Below are 18,714 nucleotides of genomic sequence, written 5' to 3'. Positions count from 1 at the left end.
CTTGACTACTAGAATACAATTAATTGGGATTTTGCACTTTTAGTCCCTCTATTGAGCAATCCCATTTTTTGGTCCAAAAGATAATTTTGGAGACACATTAAACCATCCAGTTAGCTCGTTGAACCTACGGTATAACGTTTGATTCATTAGAGCTCATTATAGTTCAAATTATAATTTTTCGCCGAACATTATAATTCAACATACAATTTAACCAATTTGAGTCTGGGGATTTGGGTTCTTTTTAAGCACTTTTAAGGTATATATTAATTCTAGTACTCGAAATATTATGGTTTATTTTATTAAGATAGATTTTTATTTAACTAAATAGAGATAAATGAACGTAAAGTTTACGCAGAAAGAATAACACTTATCATGTATTTATTGTTTTTAATAGAGCATTTAAAAAAAAATGCACGTGATATGTGTAATTACATTGTCTAGTTTTAGTCTGTTGATTGTTAGGTAAATTTCACAAATGGTCACATAACTATGACATTTTTTCACCAAAGTCAGATAACTTTGTTTTCTCACACAAAAATCATATAACTGTGCTTTTTTTTTTTCCTTCATAAAAGTCACATAACTTTATTTTCTCATACAAAAATCATAAAACTTTCATTAACTCATATAAAAATCATAGTAGTCGGAAAATAAATTTTCCGTTACTATTTCCTTATTTTACGTTTTTATTTTTATTTTTTATTTTTGGTCTAATAAATAATTTCCGAATTAAAATTGGAGAAATATGATTATATTTTTAGCCCTTTCAAAAATAATAGTCGTTAAAATATTATATATATATATATATATATATATATATATATATATATATATATGTGTGTGTGTGTGTGTGTGTGTGTGTGTGTAGTTTATACATATAATATACATATTCTGTATATATTTTGGCTAGCAAATACAGTTAGTTTCAACCGGTCTTTTAATTTTATATTTTTCTCTTATAATAGGAATGACCCAACCCAGCCTGACCAAATAACCATATATGCAAGTTAAAATAATACGAAAAGTGAACTCTTTCCCCAGAAAAAACTTAGTTCGGAATGTATAAGAATGTGACAAAAAAATAAAAAAAAATAAAAAGTATAATTAGAGAGCACTTGAAATAAAAATGCCATCAATTTGGATAAAAATCTTGAAAAGAAAAATAAATGATAGAAGTACCATGTTTTGAAGGATTTACGATTCACTTTTAGTGTTGTTTTAATTTATATATATGAGTATTGGGTCGGGTGGGCCATGTCGGGTTGGATCATCTCTATTTTAATTGGATTAATTTATTTGACTGAAAATAAAAAATAAAAACCACAAAATAAGAAAATACTAGTGAAAATTGTATTTTTCAACCACTATGATTTTTGTGTGAGTTAGTAAAAGTTTTATGATTTTTGTGTGAGAAAATATAGTTATATGACTTTCGTGAAAAAGAGTCATAGTTATATAATTGTTGTGTGAGATAATAAATTTATATGACTATGGTAAAAAAAAAATCATAATTATATGATAATTCGTGAAACCTACTCGTTGATTGTTGAAGCAGAAAAGTTATCCATCATTTCTCTAAACAACCTCAACTTAAGGCACTGCTTCTAAGAGTACTTGAATGGATTAGTTGTTAAACAAAATCATTACACCTTCTGTATCTTTACCGATTCAGCCAAAAATCATCCATAATAACCTCTCAACTACGCCTCCGCCACAAAGTGATCCTTCATTTTCAAATGCGCAAAATAAGGCATGCTAGAAATCAAATTTCTAAATAAGAATCAAAATAAAGCTATATACGTAAATTGCACATGCAAAACATTGGTGAAACTTAGCATGGTATATACATATACTTTAATCGGAAAATGGTCAAATATATCCGTCTACTATCAGAAAAAAGGTTTAAATTTATCCCTCGTTATATACACTTTGAGTCCAAATATATCCCTTTCGTTATACTATTGGTTCAAATATATCCCTTTTCTGTTAAGTTTGTCCAAAGTGGACATCCAATCCTACGTGGCACTGACATTTGATGAGGTGGATGTCACATGGCTTGTCACCTCAGCGCTGCAACCCATTTTATCCTTCCCTTCTATTTTTTCAACCACTAAAATTTTGTTCCCCTCCAGTACCATTATTGTCACCATTAGCGCTACCATGAAAATATTGTATTTCAAATTTTAGTCTTTTATATATGGAATAGGGGCACTGAGGTGGCATGTCATGTGGCATCCACCTCATCAAATGTCAGTGTCACGGAGGATTGGATGTTCACCTTGGACAAACTTAACGGAAGATGGGTATATTTAAACGAATAGTATTATGGCAATGGTATATTTGGACCCAAAGTATAACGAAGGATATATTTGAACTTCTTCTCACAGTACATAAATATATTTGGCCCTTTACCGTTCTTTAATTCGTCCATTAATTTAAAAATAATTTGCTCGATTTAGTTTCAAACTTTGAATACAAGTAAGTTGAATATTTTTTTTGAAATTTTAGTATGTGAAGTGATACAAGTTTTATATGGTGGCATATATACGGATTATGACATAGTAATACTGTCTGAATTGCAAATAAAAATTAACCTAAAAAGAGAAGCGGTTTGGTAAAAATTTGTCCACATCAAATATTTATACTAAATCAATAGAAACGTGACATGTATTTGCATATAAATTTACCAGAGTGTTCATGCCTTTGGCAAATTGCAAAATTTCCTTTTAAGGAGCTCCCTCGTGTGTGACGAAGAGCTATCGGAATTACAGGGAGAAACAATTCGGGCATAGTACAAATTTTGAACTACACGATTAGCCCAACTCTATAAATAAACAGTTACAAATATATTTTTCAAGTTAGCTTCTAACGTTTCACTATGCCTCTTTCCTGCCTAAAATTGATCTGCATATATTCTTCACAATTAACCAATTAAAGGGTAAGAGTTAAAACAAAAATAAAAGAAAATCAAGATAATGAGAGCTAGAGTTATAACACAACGTGCTTTGGTGGTAATAACAAGTTTTGGGCACGTCTACCTTTTCTAATAAGGCAGTTGAACTGATTTAGTAGGTAAAATGTAGTTGGCTTTTATCAAAGGGTACAAGCCATTTTCCTTCTCTTCTCACTATTCTCCTTACCCTAATTTAAGACCATATACTGTCCAACGCCTATCACCTACTTTCATCTATAAATTTCAAACATAAGTTCTTTTCTAACATTCTTCCAAATCTTGATCTCATCACTTTTTTTTTTTTTTAATCAAATGCATTATACTTCAACGTCCATAAACGCCGGCGAAGAACCGCCACCGCCACCTCCGCCTATTCCGCCGCCACCTTTACTATCAACCGATCTATCTCCGGCCAACTTCTTCATGCAACCTAATACTTCTATGTTGAATAATCATTTGCCACTGCCTAATAACTCTCAAGTTGGTTGCGATAATATTGATTGGGCCGGGCTTTTTTCGAGTTCCACTACTAGTGGTATTGACACAGAATATTTCGTGCACCGGACTGCCCCCGTTAATAATAATAATGAGCCAACAACTATGCCAAACATGTCGATAACTCCTAGAAATATTATGATGGAAGGCGAACAACAACAACAACAGCAACAACAACATCAACAACAACAACACGATGGATACTGTAGAGACAAAGGAAAGTTCAGGAAGAGAAAATATGTACCACCTAGGATTGCATTTCATACGAGGAGCACTGAGGATATTCTTGATGATGGATTTAAGTGGAGAAAATATGGTCAGAAAGCTGTCAAGAATAGCTCTCATCCAAGGTAAGCATGTATTCATGCAAATTTATTTTTATGCGTGTATATATATATAGTTAGACTTTTCTATAACAGCTAGCATCACAACATATAACAATCGGTCATTATAAGAGCCGGTATTTTTATGGAACTAGATTATATGATACGTTATAATATATGTTCTCTATATATAACAACATTTATATAATAGTCAAAAAAAAATCAGAACAAATATGAATGTTATAGAGAAATTTGACTGTAAATTAAAATAGTGATGAACAACGTACAATTAAGTATTAACTACTAGTATAATTATGATGAACCATCCGAAAGTTGAAGAGTGCAAAAAAAATGATATATACAACTAACCTAAACTAGTTTGGAAATTGAAGAGTAACTAATAAAGTGATAGTAACTTATATTGAAGAATTAATTAAGTCTTAACTAGGGTGAAAATATCAAAGATATAAATGCAAACAAGAAAAAGATTAGATGAAATAGTAAACTCATCATGTGTGAACGTCTCTTTAGTTACATGTAAAATATTTTCTTACAAAATGCTTGTATACTTTGTGTTTAATCTTTATAAACTATATAGCGGAGTATATGAAATGAATCCGATGGTAGTAAAATATGCTGGAGTATTTTTATTTTAAAAACTATTTTTATCTTTTCCTCTTGACGGATGAACCCATAAGAAGAGTCATATATGAGTCTGCAATATTATGAAAATCTAATTTCGTTTTGCAAATCTTTTTTCGTAAACAATGAATATGGTTTTTATGTCCGTTCATTCTATCATGGTATCATCTTTAATCATTTTATCACATTCGAGTAGTTTACTATATGTAGACTAACAATTTCTCTATCTAGCCATGTTTGCATTATTGTTTTCTGTATGAGTATATGAGAATATCCGTAGGCGGATTTAGAGTACAATCTATGCGTCCAATAACTTTTGCCTAGACCTTATATATGTATTAGGAATTATTATTACATAATACCTTAAAATCGTTAAATGAATTCATAAGCTTCAAATCCTGGATCTGCTTATAAGAATATCATAAAATCATTTTATCACAATCGAGTAGTTTACTATATGTAGACCAGGGGTGACGCCACCTTTTGCTAAGGGTGGTTAGTTGACCAACCTTCGTCGAAATATTACGAAAAATTACACTGCATATATAAGTAAAATATTCATTTTAGATATATAAAATATATATTGAACACCCTTTGTTGGAATTTTTTTTTTTTTACTTTTTCAAGTCTGAACACCTTTAGAAAAATTTCTGGCTTCGCCACTGATGTAGACTAACATTTTATCTATAGCCATGTTTGCATTTTTTTTATTTGTATGAGCATATGAGAATTAGGTTGTTCACCTTCTCATGAAGAATGAGCATTATAAATTGTCACAACTTTGTCCAAGTGCTATTCATATGATCATATGTATAATTAACTTACGTTAACAACAATGTTGGAAATAATTAATTCTCATACTTTGAATTCAACAGCATCTTTATATATAACATTATTTCCTTATAGTAAAAATATTCGCTACTCTTTTTTTTTTTGTGGTAACAGGAGTTATTATCGATGTACACATCACACATGCAATGTGAAAAAGCAAATTCAAAGACTTTCAAAGGATACAAGTATTGTGGTGACAACTTATGAAGGAATTCATAACCATCCTTGTGAAAAGCTGATGGAGACCTTAAGTCCAATTTTAAAACAACTTCAGTTTTTCGCCAGATTTTAAATTATGTATTAATTATACTAAATGGGATATTATCTAAATGTCTCAAATTGAAAAGTTAACGTAACATATGTTGGTGTTTCATTGTGTTGATCATACGTATAGCAAGTCAAAGTGTACACTTCTGTATAGAAATGTAAATTATAATACCATACAGTCGATAAAATGAGGATATATATTACTAATGTTACCATGTTATGTATTTATGTACGAATGGAAGAACTGCAAAATACAAGAATTTCTAGTAAATTTGTTGTGTATTTACTTGACTATATGTTCCTTTTACTGAGATTCTAATATTTTAAGCTGACTTAGGGAATGGTGGTTTATCCTTTTCAAAGTTTTCACTTGTTACTTTGCATTATTGAAATTCGACCTCGACACTTTGGCATCCCCATTTTATTGACCTTCTTTTCCAATTATCTAAGCTGCCATCATGTACTATTCTATTACTACATATTGTTTTTTGGTGCTTCAGTTCTCTTATATCTTGTTGTGGTTACTATTTTCCATTTATATAGCTTCTCCTCTACCTTATTTCTTTTCCAAAACTCTTGTGATTATGTTTTTCTTGAGCCGTGAGTCTATAGAAAATAACCACTCTACCTTCACAAGGTAGGCTTAAGGTCTACGTATACATTACTTTCCAGACGCTACTTGTGGGATTAGACTGTGCATATCGTTGTTGTTGCCATCAGTTTGGAGAACAACCAATTTGTTCTCAAAACATTTACTATTTTTTTGTTTGGAGATTTAACCAATTATAATTCGAACTTAAATTCTTGAATTTTGATTATATTGCAAATGAATGAAGAGGGAGATTTAAACAATCACTTTGGACTTAATATTTGAACCTTTTAAAGATGGGAAACTTACACAAATGTCCCAAATAAATCTCAACTTACCAACCTCTAGCCATTAGTCATAGATTTACCAAAACTAGCCAACAAAAATTGAAAAACCAAATAATAGGGTTCTTTCTCTCAAAGAATCACATGCAAAATCACCTTCCATATTTTTAAGCGTGATTAGCAACATTAGATACAAGACGGAAAGGAAATTTCATGGACGGGGTAGCAAATAAGGTGATGAAATACAAAAATCTATACAATATTCCAAAAATCTAAACAAAAAAGGAACTTTTTCAATGGGTATAGTTGAAATTCATTGAAAATATATAGATAAGTCAATATACAAAATTTGAGGAAGATTGGAGGTGATTTGGACTGGTTTTGTATCAAAATTCGTAATTAAATCGAGTTCATAAAAGTCTTCTGCGACACATGTATCAAACATGTATCACGCATGTATCACACAGACATGTATACATGGATATACATGTGATACACAATTGATACATAAGTGATACACAAATGATACACAGTGTGATACACATATCATTTTTTTTTCATGTTCAGCTTTTACTTCGAATTTTCAATTCAAACCACCTCAAAACTTCACCAAATCATTCCAAAACTGAGATTCAAGCTCCTTAAGTTGTGCCCAATCTATTCTAATAACACCCACTCAAAACAAAGCACAAATTTGATATTTTTTGCTACAAATAGCTAATTGGCTAATTTGGCTAATATTAGTAATATTTTATCAATTGGCCAATTTTTGTAATGAGCTACTTATAAATGGACATAGCTGGTAATTTCCCTTTAAAAGATCCGTTCTATCACAATGCGCTTAGTCTTTGGTATAGGTTTTGCTTCCATTTTCATTAGCTTTGATTTGCTATTTCATTTTTTGTAGTCTTTTTCTAATCTAGTCTTCTAACTTTGAAATCTCTTTATGCATTATCAAAGACATTGACTCTTTATAATGCACCTTAAAATTCTGAAGCAACTGAACGGAAGTGTTTTCTGTTCACAAAATTATCACCTATTCAAAGTGACTAGCTGCTCTAGAAATCATAAACAAAGTACACCAACCAACTCACAGATAGCACATGTAAAGAATGTTAAACCTCGGATAACCGAATTAGGTCTCCATGTTTGTAGATCTCACTTTATTTCGTGTAGAGGTGCTGGAAAGGAAAGCTCACCCAACACCAATGAAGATCAATCAGTGAAAATATACAAAAACTATGACTTCAGAGCTATTGATATACATTTGTACTAATTGTACTACTAAGCAGGTAAGTACTTCAACATATTCGAACTCAATTACTTGTACAAGACATGAATGTACAATATAATCGCCCCGCCTGTATGGTGCCAACCCACCCCCCCTCAAGAACCCAAACAGAAGATGAAAGTGGGGAGCGAAGGAAGGACAAACTTGTCTCTGATGGAAAATCGACATGTATATCCGTAGAGGTTATGATTACCATTGAATCTGAAAGCTGGTGCTGCTTCTCGACGCAAACTGGTGCACACATCTGACTGTTCTGGCTGCTTTGAACAGTATTTCCTCTCAGCATAAATGCTGTTCAAAAGGTTTGAAACTGTGGTAGAGATGTTGGTGAGACATCAACTCAAGAGCTAGGCATATTGAGCAGCTCCAGTTAACAACCAATGTGAACTACAGTAAAAATAAACCTCTACCACTGAAAGCCAAAACTACAATAGAAAATTTAAGACTTGGAATTTTAGTAAGGTGGCACAGGGCTGTCATAGTTGGAAAGTGCACAAATCACGGCCATGTTGGGTGAGTTTTATTTTTCTTTGACCAACCCATTCTATTCTGTAAGAAAGATCAATATTATGAAGCAGTTGTTTAAATCTGTCCAGTTCATTCGACGCATTGGTGTTCTCCTGCATGAAAGATAATCAAGAAATAAGACAGGACAATGTAAGCAGATATATTTTTGGAATTTGACAAAACCAAAGTTGTCTTGCACAAATCATCTTTGGAGCCATAAGAATCTGTGCAAAACAACGCTTATTCAATATAAGAACATCTGGTTATAAGAACTGTCTCAGGAGTGCATACCTTTGGATTAGCTTCTCCATCTTTACCGAATACACTTGCCATTATGCTTGATCTATTAGCATTAGGCGAGAATCCCTCCCAAGGTGGGACAAAAATCAGTTTCGTGCACTGGACATGAACTAGATTCTTGCTCAGTTTCTCCCACCACACAGATCCCGACGAGTAGGACCACCATCTTATCATCATCCCAGTCTCAGAAAAAGCAACTACCCCCTACAAGTAAAACAACATTGTATAAAACTTGTGGACGCAATCTTTCAAAGGTGGTATCATTGTGCACAATCAAGTGGATAATAAACATGCAATGCGAAACGCCTAACATTACACATTTGTTCTGTTTACAGCCCTTCTAATAACTTTAAACTCTACAGTCTACATTGACTCTTGTAGGACCAGGAGAGGAGGGCAACAAGTTAATGAAACAATGAAAATGTCTCTATCTCTAACAAAAGAAGAAAAATCTCTTGTAGTGACTCGGATGCAGCAGTTCTATTAGTAGGGACTGGAACTCCTAATTGGCCATTTGCTAAAGTACAAAGTACAAACCCACTCATGCAACAAAACTTGCACAATAACATTGGCAACTTTGCAATGATGAACTTAAAGAGGAAGATCATATGAAACAGTTCATCAGGTATTATACCTCTCCATCCGGTGAAAAGCTAAGTGCTGATATTGCAGTAGTCACAGTCATTCCTGAAGCTCCTCCAAGCAAACTGGGAAATCCTGGAGGTCCACTTGCATCTAAGACTTTTATTTTTGTGATGCTGCATTAGGGTTTAAAACAGAATCAATATTACAAGCAATTAGATGAATAATAGATCTCAAATTACCTAGGTGCTCTTAATCATCAAAAACAGGGCCCCAAAACCCGGATCCTGACAAGGCCAGGAGTGGAGAAAGAACAGATTTACTTTGGTTCATGTTAAAGTCTTTTTTCTTATAACCGAGAAATCGCTGATGGCCAGTGGCGCATAGGTGAAACTTGGGGGATGTTGGCCGCGCCCCTTTACCCTTCTCCAAGTAAATATCAGGCTTTTTTCTGCGGCAGGGTTCGAACCTGTGACATGAGCCTAACCGACGCCTCACGCACTTTGTTAGAGAGAAACCAAGGGAAAGCCTTGAATTGGGATTGCACAGAGCAAAGCCTTGAACTTTTTAAAAAGAACTTTGAAAGCCAAAGGAGAAAGTATCAATTACAAAAAGACATGGATTAATTACAAAGCTATAGCTACTTATCTCAAAAAAGGAAGGTTTACAAAGCTACAGTTCATGAGAATAGAAAACTCTAAAATCGAGTATAGTATGCTTAATATTGACAACCAAGGATACTCAAAAGGAAGAAGAAATATAAATTACAAAACCAGTCCTAAAACAAACAAAAATCTAAATGATGAAAAGTTACCCCAAACAAGCAAGAGCTATCAAACAACCCTAACAGTAAAGGGCAATTACCAGACTGCTTTTCTTTCTCTTTTTTCTGTGTTTGGACAAGTGAGTGTCACCGAACTACAAAGTAGTTATAACTATATTATTTTCTTCATCGACCCTCTTTTCCTATATCAGTTCTTCCCTTTACAGATTCATATCATTCTCTTAGGAGCAACAGTTGGCAGAAAGACTATTTCCTCTTTTCTTTTTTATGATGAAAGACTATTTTGCATTTCCTCTTATGAATAATCAAAAAGGATGTTGGCATGGTAGCCAAAAAAATTGATTCTGCAGGTTCTTTACTGCATGTATTCTCAGTTGCATGACGAACACAAACAAATAATAATGACAATAATAAGGTCCAATGGAGCAGAATGAAACCTGTAACAATTAGCCTTATTATTATATAGCATAAGCAGTTAAAATTGGTGCTTAATCAAGGTTCTAGTTCTGCGTTCCAGCATGTTTGTTACTAAAGATTACTAGAATAAAGAGGGAAAGAAGCTGTTCATATGGCTGCCAGAATATTAAGTTGTATTGTTCACTAACCTTTGCATGTCATATACCCGAATGCTTGCATTGTTAATCTCTCCAATCGCATCTCCAACAGCTAATCGTGTCAATGGATCATTTAGCGCCACCATAGGGAATATGCGTGCAATTTCCTTCAATGCCACCATTGAATTTTGCAAGCAAGTTCTTCGCATGACTAAGTTACCAGGATCCATTGTCTGTAAAATGAAAGTGACCACCTGCAGATCTATCTAGGTGTTAGACATGCTAAATCTGAGAAATGCTTCAGTGCTAGACGCACAGTTGTCTTCTTATTATGTGGTAAATATCAAATTCACTAAACAGCAAAAAGGAAAGAAAAAAAAATAACATATGTCTGCAACCCATTTTTTATTTACTACTTCGTATGTGCACATAGCTAAGTCGTCAAGAATCTCAGTTAACAAGTTTTAATAGCTGCAGATTTTGGGGCCTATCAAGTATCATATGGGGACAAGGTTGTGCAGTAGATAAGCAGATATTGATACTAGCATACAGTGGAAAGTGAAAACTCCCACAATATAACGTAAAACCACAATAAAAGCACCACATTGTACGATGCTACAGCAGTAACAACTAACATCAACTAATACATCAAGTTAGTACTTTATCTCAAAATCCACTCAGTTTAGCAATCAAGAAGTAGCTGAACAAACCTTATCAAGATATTGAACTAAGTTTCTTGGAGAACCACGCGCAACCCTAACTATAGTCATGAGGGATACCACATGAACAGGTGAATCAGAGGCAGTTGACCAGATCTGGCTTTCTATGACATTCAGAAAGGCCAATACATCAGCCATTGCTAAACTTGGAAGAAGAATTCCAACCAAAGTATCACGAATCATAACAGATGTAGATGGATTCTTGGAAGGTGTATTAGCGGATGAACCAGTGACACACTCAATTTGGAAGAATATGTCCCCGATCAGGCGCGGTATTTCAGAACCAATGCTTGCCTTCCATGTGCTTTCCATCCCTTCTGCCAGAATTTCTGCAGCAGTAGAGCTATATTTCTCATTCATCGCCATAACCAACTTCACCAATGGATTAACAGCCAAGACAACAAGATTTGGTTTCACAAGGCTAGGATACCAAACAGCCAATGCAGCAGCAACAATGATATGGGATGTCATTGCATCTTGGCTCGTTCCCCCAACACAAGAAATCCAATCTTGCATTTCAAATGATTCTAGCCATGATCTTATTTCAGATTGTTCATCCTCAGAGTTCCCTTCGGTGACAATTTGACTGTCATCCTTCAAGCAGTTGGTGGGTTCTTCTGTGGAGACTGCATCATGGTTTCCACTTGGTGATACTCCATTCTCTTTATCTCTTGTATTATCCCGACGTAGTGGAGATGGTATAGCCCGTGAAGCAGCACAATGAAATAAGGAACGGGCTGCCATCTTAACATGCTCAGCCTCGTCTTGCCAAAAGCTCACCAAAAGCTTCAAAACAGAGATTTCAAACCATTAAGAAATAGCTTTGCCAAGATCTATTAGTTAAACACTACACATCCTAAAGAATCAATGTATCAAACTGTTGCAACAAGTAGAGAAAATAACACCACCCGTGTGGCATGAGTTATAGCACAATGTACTTGAGAAGTTCCCAGACTAGTCACCAAGGCACAAAAGCGATAACCTCAACCAGCCACGTAACCTAGGCAATAAGCGCGGGGAGAACTACCAGAGCTAGGCAGATAGATAGACTCCTTTCCTGCTGTTAAGGGAGAGCAAGAAAGAAAATCAAATGTTTGTTTTTTACCCAGCCCCTCTTTTGGGTATGCAGGTACTAAGAGTCCTCTCACTACACCAGCAGACATCACTTGCCGGTATCAACAAAGAGGAAGAAACAATCAAATGGTTTTTTTTTGTGGGGTCTAACTAGTAGAGTTTTGGAGGATTTAGCTATTAGTATGGTGTATCACAAACCTTCTCGCAGCACTGCTTTACTGATGCATGGTAGCGTAGCATTTGTAGGAGTACATACATTGTCGAAGGTGGAGTTGCTTACAACCAAGAAATATAATTTTGTATCAGTCATCAGCCTTGAATAAAGAACCTTGCAATTACAAACGCAAAGCACAGACAAGCTTTCCATTATTTTTTCTTTCTATTACTTAGGCAAATTCAAAGGGACCTGCCTCATAAATCAGGCAGACTTTCAGATGGACTTCACTTACACTATAATTATGAGTTGCTCATAGAATTAACGAAAAACCAAATGGAGTATAAAAATGAGTGTGCAGAAGAAAGAATTATAAAAAAGGAGTCTGACGGCATCTCTTGCCTCTCATGGAAGGTATTCAGCTATCTGAACTACTTATTAGATAAGGGCAGCAGAGTAGTTATGCACACACAAACACACACAACAAAATAAAGAACCTAACATCAAGGTAATCATTTATCTTCACATGTACCTCAAGAAGGAAAAAAGAATCTTGACTATATCTTGATCTTAAAAAAAGAATCTTGACTATATCCGCCTCCAAAATCGAGTTCATCAGGAATCTTGACCTGCCCCCTCCCCCAACCCCACCAAAAAATGAAAAAAAAAAAAGCGCTATTCAGATGATTTGTTACCTGAAGCAGGGGAGGCTTTATATCAGAAACTTTCTCAGCAAAGCTCCGCATGTAAAATGCTGACAAAGAACTAGAAAAGACAAATAACACAATGAAAGGAGTGTTATAAGAGTTCGGAGGCAAATGAGGCTTCTAATAATGAAATGCCAGATGACACTACATCTATGTAATGCAGACACAGACAGTAGATCGAGTTTGACATGGCGTTTCTCTAAAACATGTTGCATAAACCCGGTAAGGACACAACAAATGGTAAGAAAAGTTGCCGATGTGAGTGTCTTTTACTTTTTCATGATGGGAGCAATGACATATAGTAACCAGAAAGTATGCCACAGCAATACCATACCTGCTGGCTGCCTGAAAGGAATGTGACAAGCTAATCATATGTTGGGCAAGGGACACCATCGTTAGAGATCTCATTGCACAGTACTCTGATGATGATTTCCAAAGCTGTATGTCAATTTAATTTCTTAGGGGCAAATAAGTGAGGAGAAATGCTCTTTTTCTTTCTCTTGGGGAGAGGGGAGGGAAATTGGTAAATGAGAAGAAATATCAAGCAAAAGCTAGGTAAACTCTAGTTAATTATCACCGTACCTCCAGAGTTGACGTGTAATCAGGAAAAGTCAGAGTCAAGGACCCCCGATCCCCCAAGAGACCAGAAGCTACGAGAAGATTCTGCGGTCTTTTTAGCTTCATTTCAGTGACTAGCAATTTATCGAGTTCAGGGTCCACATTCCACACGTGCAAAATAGACAAGCTAAACTGAAGCAGGCATTGTTCAAGCAAGAACATCCATTCAGGACCTCTTGCAGCTTCATTGGAGGTACCAGCAAATTCATCATCGATTCTCTCATCACTGGAATTAGGGACTCCATTTTCCTGATCCCTGAAATCACTCCTCTTAATGGGAGACTCAACCCTTATTTCTTTCACTTGGTTTTTACCAGGATTGGAACTCTCTGCTCTATAGTACTCATGTGTCTGACATAGAGACATCAAGGACGTGAGATCAAAAGACAGAGCGGCAACTCCAGGAAAAGGACAAGAGCCTTTAACAGGCTGTTTTCTGCTTTGCAAGGCAAACAATGCAGATTGATTAGATCCCGTAGTACTTCCAGACACGCTTGTACTAACAGATATATTTGATAAAGAAGTACCCTTTCCCAGAGTTTGTGAATGAGATGGTGGATACTTAGTTTCTTCACTAATAGGAAAAAGCAATGAGGAAGCCGAAGTATTTCCACTTATCCTACTGCCATGAGGGAGATCTCTGTCAATTCCTATGCAGAAATGTTCAAACATTGAGAGAGCAGCAGCTCCGCGAAGGACCCGCTCACGAGCACCTGATTTTACATCCCAAATGAACAAAACATCTGCATCAGATGTTCCTGTTTGGTTTGGACACAGACATGCTACGTATCCTCTTCTACTATCCCACACAACTTTTGCGGGATAATATGGGTGGCCAGGGAACATTCGCTCTACACGCATGGTATCAAGTGAAGAAAGGGCAACACATGAGTCTTCCCCAACAGAGAGGAAGCAATTACTCCATGGACATTCTGTTTGAGATGGCGGAAGAATTATTTGGCGAACTGGAGCAACATGTTGGTGCATTACAATCATGGGATTGCTAGAGTCAAGATCCCATACACGGACAGTACAATCCATACTTCCTGAGAGTAGAACATAACTGTAGCTACCTCCTTGACATCTAATCAGCACTCGCTGTGCAGCCAAACACAGTACAGCGCCTGTATGCCCCAAGAGATAATGTTGAGTGGCAGGTGCTTTTGACTCAGGATATGGATTTTGACCATGACAATCTAATCCTTCAAAGAACATATCAAATCGAACAACTTTTATATCACCGTTATAGAACCCATATACAATAGCCAAAGGCACATATTCTTCAGAAATAACCATTGAAGAAGACACTAGCTCTTTTCTTTCATAAGTTCCATTTTTAGTGATGTTTGATATCCTTTCATCAATAGCTTTAGAACAAGTACCAGCATCTTGGGAGGAAGTTATTTTGGCCTTCTCACCTGCTGTGTCTATATCAACAGCCTGCCCAACAATCTCATTTTCAGAGGCATACTGGTTATGAGTCCAATCATCAAATATTCTACCTTCACCTAAAAGTCTGCATTCTTGACAATTTATCTCATTTTTGTCCTGCAGCTTAGGCAGTACCCAACATGTCAGACGAGGTTTCCAAATCAATAATTCGTTGATAGGAAAAGAAATTGATTCAATGCGGAAAAGAAAGCTGTTCAGTTGCACAAAGGAGATAGATAAGCTCATGCCAGACTCCTGACAAATGACAGGGATAGCTGCAAAAGGCTCATACTTGAAGATATTACTTGAGTAACATATCCTGTATACTATGGCCGCACCTTTACCATTCCATACAGCAAATTTTTCAAGGAATGTGGCATCTGAATCTTCAGAATCAAACAGATCGTTATCATCTCCAACAAAAATGCCACCAATGACGTGCGACTTGCCTTCAATAGAGAGCAGATCATCTGAGAAAGATATCTCTCCCACGACACTTCCATCCTCTACTTGACTAAATATGCAGCATGTACCATATACAAAAGCTAAAATGGGCCCACGATTTGCAAAGGCCACCAGAAGTCCCCTGTCATTTGACCCATTTACCCAATTCATTTTGCCTGCATCAAACAAGCTACTCTTGGAGGTCATGCTTTCTGTGCTTGAATCACACTCCTTCAATATTGGTATACACTGTGCCTTACCAAAAGAATCAACCATCATCACTGACTCCGTCAATACATCTCCAAAGGACGAAATTACAGCCACAGATTTCAAAGGCCCAATGGATAAGCTCCCATGAAAAACTGTTTGGACGATACCAAGAGTATACGTATCAACAATAACAACTGTGCACTTTAACGGTTTAGCATGTTGTGGGTCTCTATCTGCTATTGTTTCACCCTTCTCAATAGAAACAGGCAAGTGATGATCGGATAAATGAACATGATCAAAGGAACAACAAGCAATACATACATATCTACGATTTTCAGGAAATGGCCGAATTAGGTATGGCGTCCCCACCCAGGGAGGCATTTTCCTTCTACGTCTGCATTGGCCACTGGCTCTGCTCCAAATGCACAACACACCATCAGTGCATGCACTTAATAATGCACCACAGTTAGATGAGTTAGAATTTGATACCGCATTATTTGAATCGTCTAATTTCCCATCTCCCGAAACTGTAGTAGGAACACAAATCCCTAGATCGGCGATCGGAGCAACATGACCACAAAGCATGGCAACCGGTGTGATTTCCTGAGCCAAAATAGAAAGAAGAAAAAAAGAAGAGCTTATAAACTTAAACCATAACAAACACTACAACTAAGAAAAGATTATCACAATGATTTACTCCCACAATCCAAATTTGCTCATCTCTTTTCACTTACTAGCTCAATCAGCTATTCCTTCATTTCCTTGAAAATAATGCAGATATAATGAGTTGCGAGAAACGTCCTATATCGTACAATGTTCAAAATAACAGCGTAATAATCAAAAGATCTCTTGGTTTAGCTCAAGGAAGCAAACTGTTAGTTTAATTTTTTGTAATAAAATATAGATATTTAAACAATTACTGGAGAAGTACTATAAGTTGCAATGTTCAGAAAGAATTTTTAAAATTCACAAAGCTAAAATGGACCTACATTAATTCATTTTACAGAATAAAAATTAAGATATTCTAAAACTACCCAATCAAGGACGGGTGTACAGTATAGGCTATGGGTTCGGCCACTGTATAGATGTTAAGAAATCTACTAAATATGTATAAATATTAAATTTGGAACCCAGTAAGTCAAATCGTCAGTAGTTCAGTGGCATCCCGAACCAATAAAGTTTCCCAATCAGCCTCTGACACTAATAGTAACGTAAGTTGCAATGTTCAGAAAGAATATGCTAAAAAATTCTCAATCAAAGATCTTTTTTCTTTAACTTACGGAAGCAAAATGGCACATCGCGCACAAGTGGTAATTAGCAACAGATGTAGCGTAGAGTATATCACAATTAGCTAATAACAAATACTGCTTCGTAATTGAACATAAATGTGATTTCAGTCGATAAAGCGTAAAGAAGATCGTAATTAGCTACGTCGTAATTGAGCTGAAATATGAGCAATAGATTTAAAAAATGCTAGATTTGAGGTATTGGCTACAGTTGGGAATACCTGAGAATTTAAAGGAGGCGAAAGTGATTTTTACCTGATTGGAGGTTGAGGAGGAGGAGGAGAGATTCCACCAGATGATGGAGCCATCGGAACCGCCGGTGTAGAGAGTGGACGGACTGTTGAGTGCCGCGACGGCGGTGACTTTGTGAACCGGCGGTGAACCGGACCATATACACGCTATGGATTTACACTTCATCGACTGAATGTTCTGTAATTGAGGCTACACAATGTTTTAATTAGATTTTGGGTTTCGCAGTTCTCGCATGATACCGACTGTAATTGTAATTAAAATTAACAAAGAATACCACCCTCAAATTAACCTCAGAACTTTTTACAATGGTCAACTACTGTTCTAATAAAAAGAACTTTTAATTCTTAGCACCATTTTGGTTGGGCATTATTGGATAGTCCAGGGGGCAAAATGTCTTAATTGGACTCATAGACGAATTTTAATTCAATTAGTTCTTCTGTTGATCACACACACTGATTCATTTTCCTGCTCTTATTTTAAGGAAAAAATTATGTTTATGACTGTTCGGAAGTGAAATTATGATTGAAGAATTTTGAGGTGATTGAGAGTTTGTTCAACCTATATTTGTTTGATTGTAATTGAAATATGTGCACAAGCTCGTTCGGAGATCGAACTGATTTATAAATAAAATAATTGAACTAAAAGTTTTATCTAATTTAGAAATCCCAAATTTAGTGCCACCGTGTGGCGTGTACTAACACATTTTGACTTGGGTAAATTCATTTTATTATGAGATAAATTCATGTTTTAAAGATATGAGTTCATTATTGACAGACAAACAGTCCACAAACTTGTCCTCTATCTACTCACTGCAGGGAATTCGGATCCCTAGTTAAGGCTGTATGTGGTCCCGGGCCCGGGCCTAAATGGGCTAAACGGGCCGGGCTAAACGGTCCCGGGCTTAGCGGTCCCGGGCTCTGGCGGTCCCGGGCTTCGCGGTCCCGGGCTTCGTGGGCTCAACGGGTAGGACCAGCCCGTGACGGGCCTAAGCCCATATGGTCCTGGGCTAAATGGGCCGGGCTCGTAGGCTTAGCGGGCCTAACGGGCTTTTTTTATTTCCGGGCTTTTTTTTTTTAATTTTTTTTATTTAGGGCAATTTCTTGTAAACCGTATGTGTATGTATATATATAAATTGCTCTTATGCATGGCTATATAAATATATGTGGTATATATAATATAGAAATCTAATTATTAAAGTGTTTGACGAAAATGTAAAATAACAAATCAATAGTAAAACTAAATTGGCATGCATAAGAAATTAATAACAAAGTACAACATGAAGCATAAATACGTCTAATAATTTTAAAATAACATAAATTGTTGAAAAATCTTAAAGACGAATTTGCGGATAAATACCCTCAACACAATACTTTATATGCCTCCTTAAAATGCCTGTGGTACACCCTGAACGAAAATT

General features: G+C 35.8%; 2 protein-coding genes across 3 annotated transcripts; one reads left to right on the top strand and one right to left on the bottom strand.

Annotated features, from left to right (window-relative positions):
• Positions 1-3,225: 3,225 nt before the first annotated feature.
• Positions 3,226-5,753, top strand: LOC109206282 (probable WRKY transcription factor 56). Its single transcript, XM_019369094.1, has 2 exons — positions 3,226-3,798; positions 5,359-5,753. Exons 1-2 carry the CDS (start codon positions 3,266-3,268, stop codon positions 5,534-5,536), a joined length of 711 nt encoding a protein of 236 aa, XP_019224639.1. The 5' UTR covers positions 3,226-3,265; the 3' UTR covers positions 5,537-5,753.
• A 1,737-nt stretch (positions 5,754-7,490) lies between these two features.
• On the bottom strand, positions 7,491-17,780 carry LOC109206281. 2 transcript variants are annotated; one of them, XM_019369092.1, is made up of 9 exons: positions 17,301-17,780; positions 13,639-16,362; positions 13,391-13,494; positions 13,045-13,114; positions 11,113-11,907; positions 10,454-10,656; positions 9,117-9,240; positions 8,474-8,686; positions 7,491-8,295 (listed from the first exon to the last, which is right to left on the bottom strand). In XM_019369092.1, exons 1-9 carry the CDS (start codon positions 17,460-17,462, stop codon positions 8,152-8,154), a joined length of 4,539 nt encoding a protein of 1,512 aa, XP_019224637.1. In that variant the 5' UTR covers positions 17,463-17,780; the 3' UTR covers positions 7,491-8,151. The 2 variants fall into 2 exon arrangements, with proteins under 2 accessions (XP_019224637.1, XP_019224638.1); XM_019369093.1 differs by lacking the exon at positions 17,301-17,780 and having other exon boundaries at positions 13,639-16,171; positions 16,249-16,338.
• Positions 17,781-18,714: the final 934 nt, after the last annotated feature.

This window comes from Nicotiana attenuata, unplaced genomic scaffold (assembly GCF_001879085.1).
Source record: "Nicotiana attenuata strain UT unplaced genomic scaffold, NIATTr2, whole genome shotgun sequence".
In the NCBI taxonomy this organism is placed as follows: domain Eukaryota; kingdom Viridiplantae; phylum Streptophyta; class Magnoliopsida; order Solanales; family Solanaceae; genus Nicotiana; species Nicotiana attenuata.
Note: the sequence above shows the minus strand (reverse complement) of the source record. Positions and strands in the feature narration are given on the sequence as shown.